Below are 16690 nucleotides of genomic sequence, written 5' to 3' on the forward strand. Positions count from 1 at the left end.
CAGTCCCTAAATCCAATAGCAAATCTTCAACAAAACCCCAAAACTTATGTCTATAAATACTCTTTATCCTAGTACTAGTTGAAATTATTTCAGTTTGGAAAAAACGTGCAAAACTGGAAAACATAGGCAGCTGCAACTGCAGCAAAATGTTGTTCTATAAAGTGTTGGTTCAGGGAACCTGAGTACAAATAGACACCACACTTATCCGATTTATTTACTTTTTTTCACAAATAACCAAAAGAAGCTGAAAACAATATATTCTCTTCTTTCCTCTTCAGTTATTTACTACTGTCAGTCACTAAAAGACAAATTCTGTTTGTGGGAAACCTAAAATAAGCCAGTTGCTAAGTTGTATGCCTATTTCAGTCTTATAGACACCTTCAATATTCCCATCCTCACCCACAAGTAGACTCTTCAGCAGGGGAGTTCGTCTCATGAGCGTCAGACATCAAGAGCAGACTTGTGAGTCCGGCGAGGGACCAGACAAACCCAGGCTCGACGACTCATCCGCTTTCCTCCCTTGCTGCAACCCAATTACCACCAGGCCTGGAGGAAAGCGGGCCAGCAGGAGCGCTGTCAGGGGACGATGCCTGCATCAAAGATAGACAGATGGTCCTGAGGTTTCAGCACCTCAGACCAATTTCCTGCAAGCATTAGTTCATGTTAGTTTGTGCTGTGCCCTAGATAAAAAGCCAAGGTGAAGATATATTGACCAAGAAGGTTGGAGAAATTGAATTTGTATTAACAGCCATAGAAATATGCCCATGTCACCAGCAGTTTGGCAGAGGATGTGCTGCGACTCAGCAGTGAGAGTTTCTCTAAGGACGAGAGAAAAGGACTGCAGGTGGAGACATGAAATCCTGATGTGAAAGCCTGAAACTGAACACGTATCTTCAGCTATTCATCCTCCATGAACTTTTTAAAATGTTCTCAACAACTACAAATTTCAATAAACTGTCTGTTTTTATATGACAGACTAACACTAAGAATCACCATGGGTCAGTACTTTGTAGGACCTGGAGTTTGTTTGAAGTATGACTACCTGCGTTGCACATCTTCAGCTCTAATCTAAACCATTCCATTCTAGCTGTAACTGTAAGGTCACTGTTCTCCTAGAAGGATAACAACCATCTTAGTCTCAAGTCTTTCACAGCCTTTAGCAAGTATACTCGGCTCATGACACCTTTCCTCAAAAACTCCTCTGAAACTTGAGACATTTTTTTCCTATCTTAAATTTCCCTGCCAAAGAAAGCCATCCCCAGATCACGAGACTGTCACCACCATGTTTCACAGTAAAGATGGTGTGGCCAGGTACAGCATTACAGACAGATTCTACAATCTGATCAATGGATTTCTGAGCTACCAATTGTGGACAGTCGATGGCCGTGTCTTGTTAGATTTGCAGCAACTTAAACTTTCTTTAATCTCTTTGTCCCTGCCTCCTCTGGTGTGTTCCTCAGTCTTCATTATCAGGTTTATTCTCAAATGTTCTTTAACAGACCTTTGAGGCCTTCAAAGAACAGCTGGATAATATTGAACTCAAATTACACTCAAGTTGATGCCATTTAATAATAGAATGGCTCCTGAGGACAATTAGTTGTAACTGATTTTATTTGATAAGAGTAAAGAGGGGCTGAATACACTACATACATGATTATTTTTATGTTTCTATTTGCAAAAATTGTTTTTCTTTCACTTTACAATTATGACCTGCTTCATGTTGGTATGTGATAGAAATATCCAACACTGCAGTTTAAAGTTGCAATGTGACAACATTTTGAAATGATCAATGAGTATAAATGTTTCTGTAAACAGCTGTATTTGATGGAGTTTAACATGTTGTGGCTTCTCTGCAGCCTTTTTGTTTTACCTTCCCGCCTGTCATTTTCCTTACTCTGCATGCAATTTGCTCTCCACTGAGCCTCTTTTTTTTTTTTTTTTTAAAAAAAGATCAGTACTTTTGAACTTTTTGTTTTAAAGCAGAACCCTGTAGGCACTTAAAATGCAGGTGGTGTGAGAGGTTGTGCCTCTCTGCATGCAAATTTCTGCTAGTAAGTGATCTCCCACAGAGAAAGAAACTGCAGGTATTGAAGAAAGTGACATTTCATGGACTGTCACAGTGCATGTCGTAAATGTCCCTCAGCTTGTTTTACAAGAAAACGAAAACTCACAAAACCCAAACATTTATACACAGCAGTGTACAAACCAGCCTCTAAAAGCAGCCTGTCCAGTCTGAGGCAGTTTGTGCCCTTCATTTTTTTTAAAAGCAGCCTCCTTGTCTGAGCGGGGCACTCTGTTTTAAAGAGGAATGGCAGACTCCTGTTTTCTCCCATCACTCAAGCCCTTAGCAACCCATGGAGTATCTAACAACAGACGTTTACAAGAGGAGAGGGGTCTTTTTCTGTCCTCCTTGAGTCTCATCAACAAAAGGTGACCCGATGAGTCACTGTGGTTTGTGGGCAGACTTACACTCTCCTCAGCACAGGCTGCTCAGCCTGGCTCTGTTTCCGTTTTAGTGTTCATCGCAAGAACTTTTGGCAACGTCAAACCCCTGACTTTCATCTCATTTTGCCACAGCAAAGCATAAAATAAGGTTTCAACTTATTATGCCAGCTTATAAAAAGAAAGGATGAAAGCTCAACCAGCAGGCCTATTAGAGAAGCTAAACTTTTAATTGCTTTGATTTTCATGCCACTCGCGTTTTTAGAAAGATAATCCGATCTGGCATATACGCAGTTTAAAAATGTTATCTTGACGAATTATCATTTGACAAGAGGGAACATCCTTATTCATACTTGGGTCTGATTGCTTCCAACATAGCTGAAGGTTAAGTATCACAGAAGAATCCTTCTGGTTTAGAAGGATGCCATTAACATCCAGAAGGGCTAGCAATCAAACTGTTTCTAAATGTGGACTCAATGCATTCCTGCAACTTCTTCTAGGACTCTGTTCTGCTGTGGATGCCACAGGTAAAGACTGCTAATGCACGCTGTGTAATTTAATTACACATGAATCAACCTGTCAACACCTGACTGGAATGAAGGGTGCTGAAATGAAGGGACTAGATTTCCATCAGTCATGAATATTTTACATGCTTGCATGCTTCAGAGGATCAGATAAGGATGTTCAACAACACACGCTGTGGTTCAGATTTTTAAACTCTAATCTTTAATGCATTTCCAACACATCACTGCCCTGATTACTTAGATCGCAGTACCCTTATATTATTTTACATGCTTTGTAATTTAATTGGACTTTTTGTAATACACCAACTTTATGAAAAGTAATCTGAAATGTGTGGCATGCATTTTCATTCTGCCCCTTTTAAACATGAAAAGAAATTCCATTTAGAAGTCACAAAAGAAGTAAATAAAGAGCAATTAAATAAATTTGACTGTTCTGTGAAGTCGTCAGAAGTTTGTTAGAGAACATTAGAAAACTAAAAGCCCTTTCAAGATCAAGGAACACGGCAGACAGGTCAGACAAGGAGATCATTAGTTAGAGGAGCAGTAAGGAGGCCCATAGGAGCTGCAGATATTTTGACCAGGCTGTCATTTATGGAAGAGAGGGAAAAAGAAAAATATAGTTGAAAGAAAGCAATAATTGCAAGCTTTATGGTTTCCAGGGACACAGGAGTGATGTTGAAGAACGTCCTCTGGTTAGATGAGATCAAATTTAAAGTTTTTGCCCTACATGCACATTGTGGTGACAGAATCTTGGTGCTGATACTTAGTTTTCAGCATCGGCAAGAAAGCTGGTCAAAGTTGATGGGATGTGATGGAACTAAATACAAGTCTATACAGGATGACAACTTTTAAAGTTCAAAGCCAATTGACAATGAAATTGCCTATTCAAAGTACAAACCTAAATCCATGTTGTGATTTTTAGCAAGACTTGAAAACTATTTATCTCAAATGTTCTCCATAGAGATTTTACTTTGAGCTAAAGAAAGACTGGTAATTATTCCATCTTCACCTTACAAAGCTAATGGAGTCTCGCCCAAGATGGAATAGCAGTGAAAAGTGATTCTTCAAAGTCTTGACTCAGGAATGTTCAGCACAAATGCACACCACACTTTTGAATACTTGTACAAAGCACTTGATATATAGAAGATCTTGACAGGAGGGAAATATCTTCACTGAGGAGTAAAATGTGTTTTTTTTTTTTAAATATATATTTCAGCCATAGGACCTGAAGGGAAAACAGTTTGTTGTGTGAAAGGAAACGTTTTTCCCTGTAGGACATTTCTGTGGAAGATAGCAATTTACACATTTACACATCCACAAAAAAAACTGTTTATGTTTTGGTTCATTTTCGAATTCTGCACACATGACTGTGCATGAATATGTGTCAGAGTGCGAGGGAGTTTATGCAAATGTGATTCATTCACACGTCTCCAAGCAGTCCGAGTTTCCAACCATCACTCTTATTGAGCTTGGCTTTTCCAGCCTGTGTGCAGCTCTGCGAGCAGCTGTCACTGGCTCTCGACACTGTGTCAGATCCAGCAGGGAAGCTCTCCCAGATCCCTCGTCATGACTCGGCATGTTCCGGAGTTGTTTGGTGTCGGTAGTACGGAGGAGAAATGAAAAGAATAGGAGGGGTGTCTTCTCTCTCCTGCAGGCTTTATTCTCACCTCAGTCCCCTAAGGCTTCACATACCAGCTGGAACTCCCTTTATTATGCAGTCAGCATGGTGCAGAGGTCAAAGTGGCATTGAGGGGAGTATTGTGTGACAGGCTGTGTACTTTAGAGAAGTTAATTCGCAAAACGTCACACTGTAAGTAGCAAAAGAAATCAGATTTTATGCAACATGAATAATCTGTGCAAGTATAAAGATTTTGTTATGCTATACCTAATCCTAATAAAATAATATAATTAGTTGCTTTTGTTCACTTGTATATAAAACTTGTATTAAGTTTTAACTGATATGTCTTTAAGATACAAACTACTTTATAAAAAAACACATAAACAGCTTAAACTGCAATCCAATTAAAACATGTTGTATTGAACTAACTCACAGAGCAAGTTGCAAAATGCAAAGCAAGACCAACTGGCCCACCGTGAGGCAACTGGCAACGATACAGTTTCTGAACAGCAGTTTCGCTAGAATTATAAGCCATAAACATTTTAACACAATCAGGGATTTGAGGCTCCGCCGAGCCAATCTCACCGTCGGCAGAAGACCTCGGAGCAGCTGGAGCAGATGGCGGCTCCTTTCAGCGAGCCTCGTTGCTTCTGCATTCTTGCAAAAACACAGATATTAATGTTGGAAAACAGTGTATTTTATGCTTTTGCAAAAAGCCTGCATAAAAACTTAAGCGGGCACGTTGCTGTTGAGACAGGTGTGGTTGTGACCTCAGACAAGAACCTAAGAAAGAAGTGATGCACTCACGTCCTCTTCAGCTGTGTGTCCTTTAAGGCAAAATCAGGTAAGAATGTCCATGCGGTGCCTATCCAAATATGTTCATAAATGTTTCCACATTTCTTCACGGTACAGCTACAAACTTCAGGGTATTCCAACTACCTACACCATCAAAAAAATAGAACAAGAGTGTGAAAATAAACTACAGGTTTTCAAAATTCTTTGCAAATAAAAATCTAATAAGTGTGGTGTTCATTTGTGTTCAGCCACTGTGAACAAATACTTCATAAAGCAAATTTTTGCTTCAATTACAGCTTCTAACCTGGCCACAGATTCTCAGTTGACTAAATAATCATGTTTTAAATACATGAACATTTTTATGAGTTTTGGCTATAAAATATAAAAGAGCTGATTTGAGACAAACTATACTGAGTTCTTCATTTTCACCAGGCGCTCCCTGACAGCATACTCATCTCCAGGATGGATATCTTCCTTTGTTTCAACAATTACCTGGACATTTTCCATTTTCTCTGTAGCTCCAAAAATCAGCAGTGACATCCAGCCTGAGTCTCCTGAATCATTGATGGCACTATTACTGATGGATCCATCTTGGGTCTCATTTTTTAACAACTCCATTTCATTTTTTGAGAGAAACTGGCACAGTGTTTTAATTTTAGTAGGTGCTTTTACACTCATATCTTGCCCACAAGAGTTGAGCATGTCACATTTACTTGATTGCTATTTCTGTCCCTGCTGTGCCCTGTTTAAGAAAAGATTGTAAGTCATTTTTAGGTTAATTCTCCAATTAATTTAATTCTAAATATAGAAACATGCAACAGAGAGTTGGTAAAAGTCTGATGTGCCGTTAACATGAGCTGGTGATCACTTTTGAGAATCAAGTTAGGCTGCATGGCCCAAACATTCATGAACTGCTTACTTGACAGCCCTTTTCAAACATACCAGCTGCCCTGGTAAAGATGTATAAAAGACCCTACTAATGTAGAATAAATTTAATCTGTTATTGCTGTATGATCCTTGTTGTCTTTGCACAATTTCTCCAAATAGTTCTGGGTTTATACCCCATATGTTTTGCATAAGGCTTAGGTTTAGGAGATCAGATTTCTGTCATGAGTCGATCACACGTTTTGTATTATCATCCACATTTCTGGGAAAGAAACTTTCTCTGTGGCGGCTGTTTTTTGTGAATAGCTCTCTGTGTCATTGACCTGAAGGTAAAAGTCTAAACAGATTGTGGATTGGATGTGTTGGGTCTGAAGAGCTGTTGGCTGCCCTTTTAGTGACCTTAGTCCTGTACAAGTCCTGAATGGAGTGAAGGTCAGTCCTGATGATCTGCTCTGCAGACATAATTGGTCATTGCTGTCTCACCCTATGTCCTGTTTTGTGGATGAGCCAAACCACACAGTGGTGGACGAACACAGAATAGACTAAATAACAGCAGTGTAGAAAAATGACCAGCAGCTCCTTTGGTAGGTTGCACATTTTTTTTAGCAGTGCCTTCACTGTCCATTGAAAGAACTACTTCCCTAACTTATAAAGATGATACATATATGATGATGATGATACATATGCAGCTTATTTATGGCTGTGTTTTCTGGAAACATTATAGGTCTCCTTTAAAGCTAGAGTGTCCAAAAGGATATGAATTTATGTGTGCTACAAAAGCATATACATAGGTTTTTGGTAAACTGTGTTTTTCTGATAAGTGAAACGGAGCACAGACTAAAGTGCTTTTATTATGCAAGCTGCACTGATCAGAAATCCTTGACACAAAACTGTGATACCATTAAGTGGACTACATTTTCTATAGCTGTGCTTCTCCTCTGTTGTCACTGTATAGGAAGATAAGCAATACTTTGGTCTTTGTTTTTACATGAGAACAAGAAGATCTTTGCCTTTTTGTTATTCTGGTTAAAAGCGGGTTTTGACTTATTCTTCCGAGATGGATCAAAGCTATTTAAAATTTCAAAGCTAATTTCTTTACTTTTCATTAGATTGTTTTGCATCTGATCTTCAATGAAAAGACTGATGTGCCACAATGCTTCATTTTGTTAACACAGCAGTGTAACAAAGCATATTTCTGACAGAGCAATTCATCGGATGATAAAATAATAGCCAAAGTCAAAATGCTGATTCAAAAACATACTTTCTGATGGAAAAAAAACATCACTCATATGCTGCTATTGAAATTGTTAATTGCTGTCATAAATTTGCACTAAGCAACTTTGATAAAAACATTTGCATGGTCTTTATATAGTCTTGATAGTGCATAAAACAAATTAAAATTTTCTTTTGTTTATAAAACATTGATAGTGCATAAGAGTGTTGAGTAAAATAATATATTGAATAATATATTGAAGCTAATTTTTGGGGTGTCATTGGATTATAATAGTGGTCAAAAGATCTGCAAAATGTTGCTAAATAGCAACCATTAATTAGCACCTATTAATTAGATAAAAAGACTAAATTGTGTGTTAAATTGGGCTTGGCAGCCAAATTGGACCAAGTAGAGAAGTACTTACGGTATTTATTTTATTTTATCATGGCCATAAATGTCTCTACCAAATTTTATTAGGATACTTCCACAAAATTTATTTTGAGGTATCCGTGCAGGCAAAACTGGAGGTGGCCTTTATCCATATTCCTTTATTTAATCAGGTAAAACCCGTTGAGATCTAGATCTCATTTTCAAGACGGACCTGAGCAAAAAATTTGCAATACATAGCAACCTGGTTACAAGATAAAAACAATTAATACATATGCACAAGTATAAAACAATAAAAACAATTTAAAAACAATGACACTGTTTCACAGAATCTTGTTGCCTATCTTTAAGAACTGCTCGAAATAAGTCCAGTGAAATAATTTCCGACATCTTAAGTTCAGACTGCAACTGATTCCATGCTGTGGGGGCAAAACACACTGAATGCCTGCTTCCCTTTTTCAGTTCGAAAGCGTGGGACATGCAGAAGAATAATGTTATTGGAGCGAAGAGAATGAAAACTGACAGTTCTATGTAGGAGAGTGGATAAATATGCTGGGGTTAGACCGAGTAAAGATTTATACATCAGGATCATTAAATGATTGTTTCTCCGTACACTTAATGGGGGCCATTCAGCTTTTGCGAACAAATCACAATGATGTGTCAGACGTCTACTACCAGTTATAAATCTTAAAGCGCAATGATACACAGTATTTAATGATTGAAGACATTTGGCATTCATATATAAAAATCTCCATAATCCAAAAGTGGCAGGAATGTCGCTGCTACCAATTTTCTTCTAGCTTTGAGTGTAAAACAAGATCCTTTAGATGGGCTGACGAGGCAAACACAGGAAATACTACATGTATATACTGTAGGTCTGCTCCTGGAAGCCGCTTAACTTTATATTTTCAAGCCAGCCTGTGTAAGTAAAAAACATTCACTTACAGATACGCTTTCTTAAATGATGAATGAACTGTGGTGCAAGTGGCTAGAAGTGCACAGAAATGGCAGTAACTGTAGAGCTCAGCGGGATGCTGTGAGCCAGACTTTGTGACTTGACGTCTGCCTTGTGGTGTGATATTAAGGAACATAAAAAGAAATATGTAAACGGCTGTCTTAAAATTCTCATAGCATTTATCCCAAGAGTTGCTTGTTAACTGACTCACACAAACTGCAGCAACCGTGTGCATGTTTGTGTGTATCTGACAGCGCTCGCTCGCTGAACAGACATGGAGCGAGGCATAAAGCATTTATCTGCCAATCCAACTACCTTAATGGAAAGTACCACAGTAAACTGACTGTAGTTAAACACCTATGTGTAAATATTTATGGGATTTTTAATTGGTTCTAGTCAGGCTCTACCAGACCATCTAACCCACCTCATAAATCATTTAAGATTTGACATTTAAACATATTTAAATGTAATAATAATAAATTATGAATTCTTATAAGGATGTATCGTGTTTACCCTTGAAAGACTGAATGTTTGCTTGCTTGCTGTGAGATCTGTGCTGTGTGCTGGCTGCATGGAGAGCTGTGTAGAGAAGCACCTAATTTTAGGCAGCTAATGTGTGATGTGTTTGAGGCTCTGGCTTGGTCGGAGGTGTGATGTTTATCTTTGCCTCTGGGATTAACATTGACAGCTTTTTCGGCTGTGGAAAACTTCTAACCCCTAGTTGTAGCTAAATAAATCACTTTAAATATGTGGCCACAGCCACACAAACCCTGGGTTTAGTTTCACTGAACCCTTGACCCAAGTCTTGGAGGTTTTGAGCTTTACAGAGTGGAAGATCTTATGGGTGTCACTTCATGTTATTGTCAGAAAGAGAAATGTTTAAATTAAACTGTTCAGCTTCAAGCCTCTTCACAAGTGTGGAATTGGATATGACGTGTCAGCTGCAGAATGTTGCATGGCATTTTACATTATTTGCTTCAACTTAAAACTCTTAAAGCATGCGTCCATCCGTCCAAACTCATTTCAGCTGCTTGTATCCACAATCTATTTCTCTTGGTTGTAGACAAGGGTATGAACATAGGTTAACTGACAAATCAAGAGCTTCTCAGTTTATCTCATCTTTCACCACAGCAAATTGGTACAGCGCCATCACTGCAGATGCAGCAACAACATACACAATACTTCACAATATGTGATTTCCAGCTAAGTCAGGTTGAACAAAAAATTCTGCATTTACATTATGAAACACGTTATTTTTCAGTTTTGCTTCCTTACTTCAACACCAGGCTGTTCAACCATTACTTTTGTACCATTTCAAGCTATTCCTTGTACTTGAACTGCTTGACTTTTAATTTAAAAACCAGACTAAGTTGTGTTGAAAACCTTTTGACCAACAGTGTATAAAATGCAATGACATGACCAACCTCTAACTTTCTGCTCCACAGATGGAAGACATTGTTACACGAATACAAGATGAGAAAGCAGGAGGAGTTGCCATCCGGACCGTTAAAAGCTTCCTCTCAAAGATCCCGAGTGTGGTATCAGGTTCGTATTTGTGTGGAAACCATAAATGAGCATATACTGTACGTGTGTGTGAATCATGCTTTAACATTTACAAATGTTGCACCCTGTGAGCTGCTTCTTCCTTAGTAAGGGCTAATCTCACCTGATGCATTTATAACTTTGTCCTTGGTATTGTGTGTTTTCCATCCTTGCATTCTTTAACTATGCAAAATATATGAGTCACAATAAATTATACATGTATGACCTTCTGTGCTCATTTTCCATGCTACTACTGTAGAAGCAGGCAGATCATGTCTTTGCCAGGCTGTTTCATCCCGTTGTTGCCACCAATTCAGTAAAGCGCATTCTTCCCTCTGTCTGTGTGCCTATTTGTGTAGGTGCTGTATTCCTTTATGTTTGTGCTTCTGTGTAATAGTGAGTCACAAAAATAGGACGTGGAGGTTGCTCCGTCTCTCTGTGAGGCTGAGTCTGAGTCAGTCCTTCACATGGTTTCCTCCAGGGCTTTCCAGCAGCTTCTGCTAAGCACCAACAGGGGGGCCGAATGTTTTGCTGTCCAGGAGCAGCGAATGCAGTGCAAACCTGCCAACAATGCGCTATATTTAGACACCTACCCAACTTTGACAGCTTTGAAGAGAGGCAGCTTTTGTCTGAACTGTTGTGTATTTGTAATTGTGACACCCTTTCTGACCGTTGCTGTTCTCTGGAAAACAGGGGCAGACATTGTTCAGTGGCTGATAAAAAACCTCTCCATTGAGGATCCAGGTAGGCCTGCAGACAGATGTTGAGTAATGAAAACACAGAGAGATGGAAGAGAATTTCATGTGCTTTCCTGCTCTTCCGTCACTAGCTGAAGCCATCCACCTCGGTAGTCTGATTGCAGCTCATGGCTACATCTTTCCCATCTCTGACCACGTCCTGACCTTAAAGGATGACGGAACCCACTACCGCTTTCAGGTACAGAGAAGTTCACTGAGGGGCTGTCCTGGGGCTTTGCAAGGCCTTGGAGTATGGAATAATAAGATGATAGTTGTTTATCAGAGGGATGTGTTTACTGCGTGATGCTAATGAGAGCAATCCTTCCTAAGCCTATTACTCATTCCACCAAGGTCGATACTATACAGTGCACCCCTGCTGCATGGTGCATCAGAGCAAGAGGAGGCAGCAGGACAGAGCCTGTGGGCCAGCAGTGGAGCTTGTCACGAAGGTGTTTTTTATTTGCTCCATCTTACCCACTGGGAAACCCCAAGAAGGGAAGAGGGGCATTTATCTTTGCCCCTTATTGGCCAAAATTAAAAGCCATTATTATATCTGTGCAGGGAGGGCAACACTTGCTCATTCAGCTGGGGCTAAAAATATTCCCTCTGATGATGATGCAACAGGCCCACTAACCAGAAACCCTGAGAAGAATCCACTGTAACATGCTGAAACATCTGCATAGCTGCACTGCAAGAGATTGTGACAGCCTTAAAATAGATACTAAACTGGTAGAGCATCCAGATTTAATGGCAGCTGTCCTCCAATGTTTGTCACACTTTTGTGCATTGTGTTACAGACTGGCCTGTTTTATTCTGAGCTGACAGTTCTGAATGAGAGCAAGTTATTATTCTTCCACAGGTGCATTTATCAGCATCAGTCTTTCTCCTCATGCTAATTATCGTCATGACAAATAGTGCAAATGAAATATGTGGTTCTAATTCTGTCCTACTATTAAGAATGCATGACAAATTGAAGTCATCAATTATGAATGCATTCAGGAAGGAATTCTGAATCTGTAATTTCAGCTAGAATAGAGAGAAAAAAGTCACCTTTGCTTCATGGTTATGTATAGTAGCTAAAGGAATTTATTTCAAAGACTGTGTTTGAACAAATACTTGTTTACATTTTGATCCCGGTAAAGGTGAGGGAATGTACATTGATGGTCATACATTTACATACAAGAGACGTGCATAACTTTTATTATTATTATTATTATTTTACCTTTAACAATACATTTGAACAAAACAATATATGTGTGGACATTTTTGAAGTATAATATATTTTCTTCTGAGATGCACACAGATACATACACGCTCAGGGGTGTTCATACAAACAATATTTGAGTAAATATATATTTTTCATGTTTCAGAGAAACCACCACATTATTATAGACAGCAATGAAATTCTGGCATAATTCTGACTGAATATTTGGATATATATTCAAACTGCTTTAGTTCTTGGCAAAGACCCAGCTTTCAAACAAAGTTCACAAATATTTTTACACTGAAATGGGGAAAATGATCTAACACAGAGACTCTAGAATGGTCAGAACCTCAATAAAATGTATGAGCTACTTTTGAAATGTGGCACCTTCCAAGAAAATTATACTTTTTAATTGACTCTACCATTTCTGATGGGAAGGGCGGTCAAATATCCAGCGAGAATACTAAAATACAGAATAACTTAATGAATAAGAAAGTCCATGAAAATCCAAAAGATACAAGAAATTGAGGAAAACCTCAAGAGAACCATGTGCTTACAGACCACATAGTAACTTAACCAGGAAGACAGATAATCATAATATAATATCTATAATCCACAAATACTTGAGAGTTCCTCTAAATATTTTATAACTTTTTATTTTAATAATTCAAACACAAAATAAATATTAATATGCATTAATATATGTAGTGGAAATTATTTTAGCCCTACTATACCAGCATATACAGTCTTCCTTATTTCTGTTCTTGGGTGTACAGGTAATTTGCGTCAATAAAAATAAATGGTGCAAATTGACAGCTTTGCAAACGGCAGTCAGTAGCATGTCCAGAAGCATTGATATTTCAGTTTTCCAAACTACATTTTTTACCCCAATATTTTAGACCAAAAACTGCTACCAGGCCAATTTTCCTCAGGCAATTTGTGGTTACTGTAAATAGGTGAATGTGTGAATACTGAACTACAAATAGTCTATCTAAATCTAAAATCTAAAAATATGAAAACATTAAAAACAAGAGGACAAGCGTCTAAAAAAATTATTGAAAATGGAACACCAACCGTAACAAAACCGCACAATCAAAGCATAAGTCTAAATTTAAACTTGCTCACCCAATTCTTATCTAAAATACTCTTGGAGGTTGCATTTTGGTAAAGTGGCATTTCAAATGTATCATTAAAAGTCTAAATTAGTCTGACTGTCATTCGTAGATGAGTGTCTTCACACTTCTGAACTGTTCTGAAAGTGATGAAAGGAATGGACAGAACGACTTTATTTAACTTGTAAAATAGAAAATAAGCCATTTTTTAAAATTAAATTCTGTCTATTCTCAGTCTCCATACTTCTGGCCTTCAAACTGCTGGGAACCCGAGAATACAGACTATGGTGAGTAAAAGCTGTCGATTTCCACCTCCTTCTCAAAACTTGCTAAGATTTCCCTGATGTCTTCATCTGTTTCTTTCTCCAGAGCTTAAACACAGCTCACACTGTAGAGCTGCTGTTGACACTCACTAAGTATTGATCCACAGGGCTCTTCCCTGTAATGTATCTGGCCCTGAGGAACATCAACCAGAAAGAACCCAATGGGATAGGATTAGCCTAACAAATCAAGATGCATTGACTGCTTTGACCAAATCTCTGTCTCTGAGGGATAGCCCTCTTGTTTTTATTTTATTTTAAAAGACAACTAATAGGCTTCCAGCTTAAATTAGATAAACATTGGTGTAAACATCTGAGATATTGGTTCAGAAAAATAGATTTGAAACAACTGACCTTTCTTTTAATATCGTTTGACCTTTTAAAAATGTGATTATTCATTCTCCCCCTCCCCAGCCATATACCTGTGCAAGCGCACCATGCAGAATAAAGCCAGACTCGAGCTCGCAGACTACGAAGCAGTAAGTAAAATGTTATTTTAGCGTAAAAATCACCAGCAAGCCGATTGCAAACAGGATAAATCTTTACTCATGTCTTCTGGGGTTTGAAAATGGCATCAAGCCATTATGAATGGTTGCGCTCCAGGAGATCCATTTGATGGCAGTAATTTCCTGGCCACAAAATGTACCCCCAAAATACCTGCAGGATTATTTGGCATCAGCAGATCAATATGCCCCCCAGGAGGCACGTTACCCTAGTGCTGATCTCTTGCTGTTACAAAGAGTAGCTTGTACTGCACTTTAATATTCCAAATGACTCTGCAACTATTGTCCAGTACACTTCCTTCCTGTTCTATTCAGGTCACTTTATGCCTCAGGCATCATTGCTTTCACTGTTAACATGCCTGCTGGCCGGAGTTTTCCTTTTTGCAATGAGGTCACTTACTTTAGCTTGGACAGATGCTTTTTTGAGCATTAACAGGAACACGTGAATAGATTTGTTGACATTTAAAAGCTATCTTTTGTGTTTTTACAGAATGTAAATTGAACATGAATTTACATTCAAGCTTCTAGTAAAATAGAAAAACACAACAATGAAACTCGTCAAAAAACACATCTAAGAAACAAAATCTGCTTGCATGTATAATAGCGACACATCGCTTATGCAGAGCTGAACAAATATCAATAGTCCCTGAAACTTTTGAACATTTTTTCTTGTTACAACAAGCTTTAAAGCATTTTATAATGATCGCATTTGAAGAATAAACACCAAGTGGTGCACATTTGTAAAGGGGAATCAGAATTGTTTTCCATAAGTTTTGCAACTAATGTATGAAACATATGGTGTGGATTTGTTCACTCACCTTTACTTTGATACCCCTAAATGAACCAATCCATTTCCTTCATTAGTCTCTTAATTGTTAAAATCCACTTGTGTGTATTTTAATGTCATTGTCAATGCAGTTGTCCTGTGAAGGCTGCAGAAGAAGGCTAATGTTGAAAGAGAGCCAAAGAAGTCCTGCTTGCAGTTTGCCACAACGCAGCAGAACTGTGGATAGTGCTCTGGTCAGATAAAAGCAAACCTGAGCTTTTTGTTTGTGTGAGGAAGATAAAACCTTAACATCACCAAGATCACATCACATAATGTCACGTTGGTTTTTGCCGTCTCATACTATATGGATGGTTTTCTTTTGTAGGGGTGGGGAAATTGGCCAGCGTTGATGAAAGGAGATAAATACTCCTCAAAGAAAACCTGTTAAAGGCTGCTGCAGACTTAAAGCTGGAGCAGAGGGTTTATGTTGTGGTGTTGATCAAAGCATATTCATATGCTAAAATGTCAGACAGAATTCATATGATTGTCAACCAACCTGACCGAACTCCAGCAATTTTGTAAAGAAGAATGAAGAATAATTTTAGTCTTCAGATGTGAAAATCTGGTAGAGACATACAACAAAGTTCTTGCATTAATAGATGGTTTTACACCCATAGCAAAAATTGATTAACAGCTGCTGATCAAAAATTTATTTATGACTTTTCAGTGATCAATCACACCAAATCTTAATACAATACATTTATATTTGTAGTTGTAATGTGATAAAATGTAGAATGGTTTAAGGGGTGTTAATACTTCTGCAAAGCACTGCACAAGAGAGTATTTAAACATTTTACGGTTTGACAGTAAAAAATCTTAAATTCTCCCCAAACGCATTATTCAAATTGCATCTTGCAGGAAAACCTCGCTCGGCTGCAGAGGGCTTTCGCCAGAAAGTGGGAATTCATCTTCATGCAAGCTGAGGCTCAAGTGAAGTGAGTGCATACGTCAATCATGCTTCGTTTCAACACATCACTTTGTGTTATTCTCCAAAAAATAACAGCAATTCCTCCTGGATTCAAACAATCACATGCTCTGGGTTGTTTTGTGAGGCTGCTCTCTGGTGGCTGGCTAGTGTAAGCACAAAATAATCCCTGACAGATAGTTAGGACACTTTATCCTCTGCTGTCAGTGAAACACAAGGAAATAAATGCATAACATCAATCATTGGCTGCTGTTGGACAGAAGTAAAGTCAATATAGGAAGCCATGTATCGCGGGGGGACAATATGAAGCAAATCAGTAAATGTCAGTTATGTAAGGGATAGGTCTCTCCAGAGGTAACACCAGCAGATAGATCAAGACCTAAACTCCTGAGGTTTTTGCTCTGTAGACTGCAGCCGTCAGTGAGGAGAGAGGAAAAGGCTGAATGTTTTTGTAAGTCAGGTCTGCCTGAATTTGACCTCATGTTTCAGTCCTGAATGATCTGAAACATGAGGTCTGTCTCACTTGCATGCAGGATCGACAGAAAGAAGGACAAGGCAGAGAGGAAGATCCTTGACAGCCAGGAGAGGGCGTTCTGGGACGTTCATCGACCAGTGGTGAGTTATAGAGAAAGAAAAACAACACAAATGTCAGAGGCACTGAGCACACAAAGGAAGCAAAGCAGAAAGTACGTCAAAAATGAA

The 16690-nt window shown here is 38.6% G+C and overlaps 1 protein-coding gene across 5 annotated transcripts in view; it reads left to right on the top strand.

Annotated features, from left to right (window-relative positions):
- Positions 1-16690, top strand: part of LOC114134095 (regulator of G-protein signaling 6-like) — a 47353-nt gene that overhangs the window by 20747 nt on the left and 9916 nt on the right. For all 5 annotated transcript variants that reach the window (XM_028000389.1, XM_028000391.1, XM_028000392.1 and 2 more), the window contains exons 3-9: positions 10265-10364; positions 11055-11105; positions 11191-11297; positions 13650-13701; positions 14149-14213; positions 15922-15998; positions 16522-16603. In XM_028000389.1, the coding sequence (XP_027856190.1) occupies positions 10265-10364; positions 11055-11105; positions 11191-11297; positions 13650-13701; positions 14149-14213; positions 15922-15998; positions 16522-16603 (534 nt within the window). The remainder of the gene's footprint in view (positions 1-10264; positions 10365-11054; positions 11106-11190; positions 11298-13649; positions 13702-14148; positions 14214-15921; positions 15999-16521; positions 16604-16690) is intronic.

Source organism: Xiphophorus couchianus, chromosome 19 (assembly GCF_001444195.1).
Source record: "Xiphophorus couchianus chromosome 19, X_couchianus-1.0, whole genome shotgun sequence".
NCBI classification, from domain to species: domain Eukaryota; kingdom Metazoa; phylum Chordata; class Actinopteri; order Cyprinodontiformes; family Poeciliidae; genus Xiphophorus; species Xiphophorus couchianus.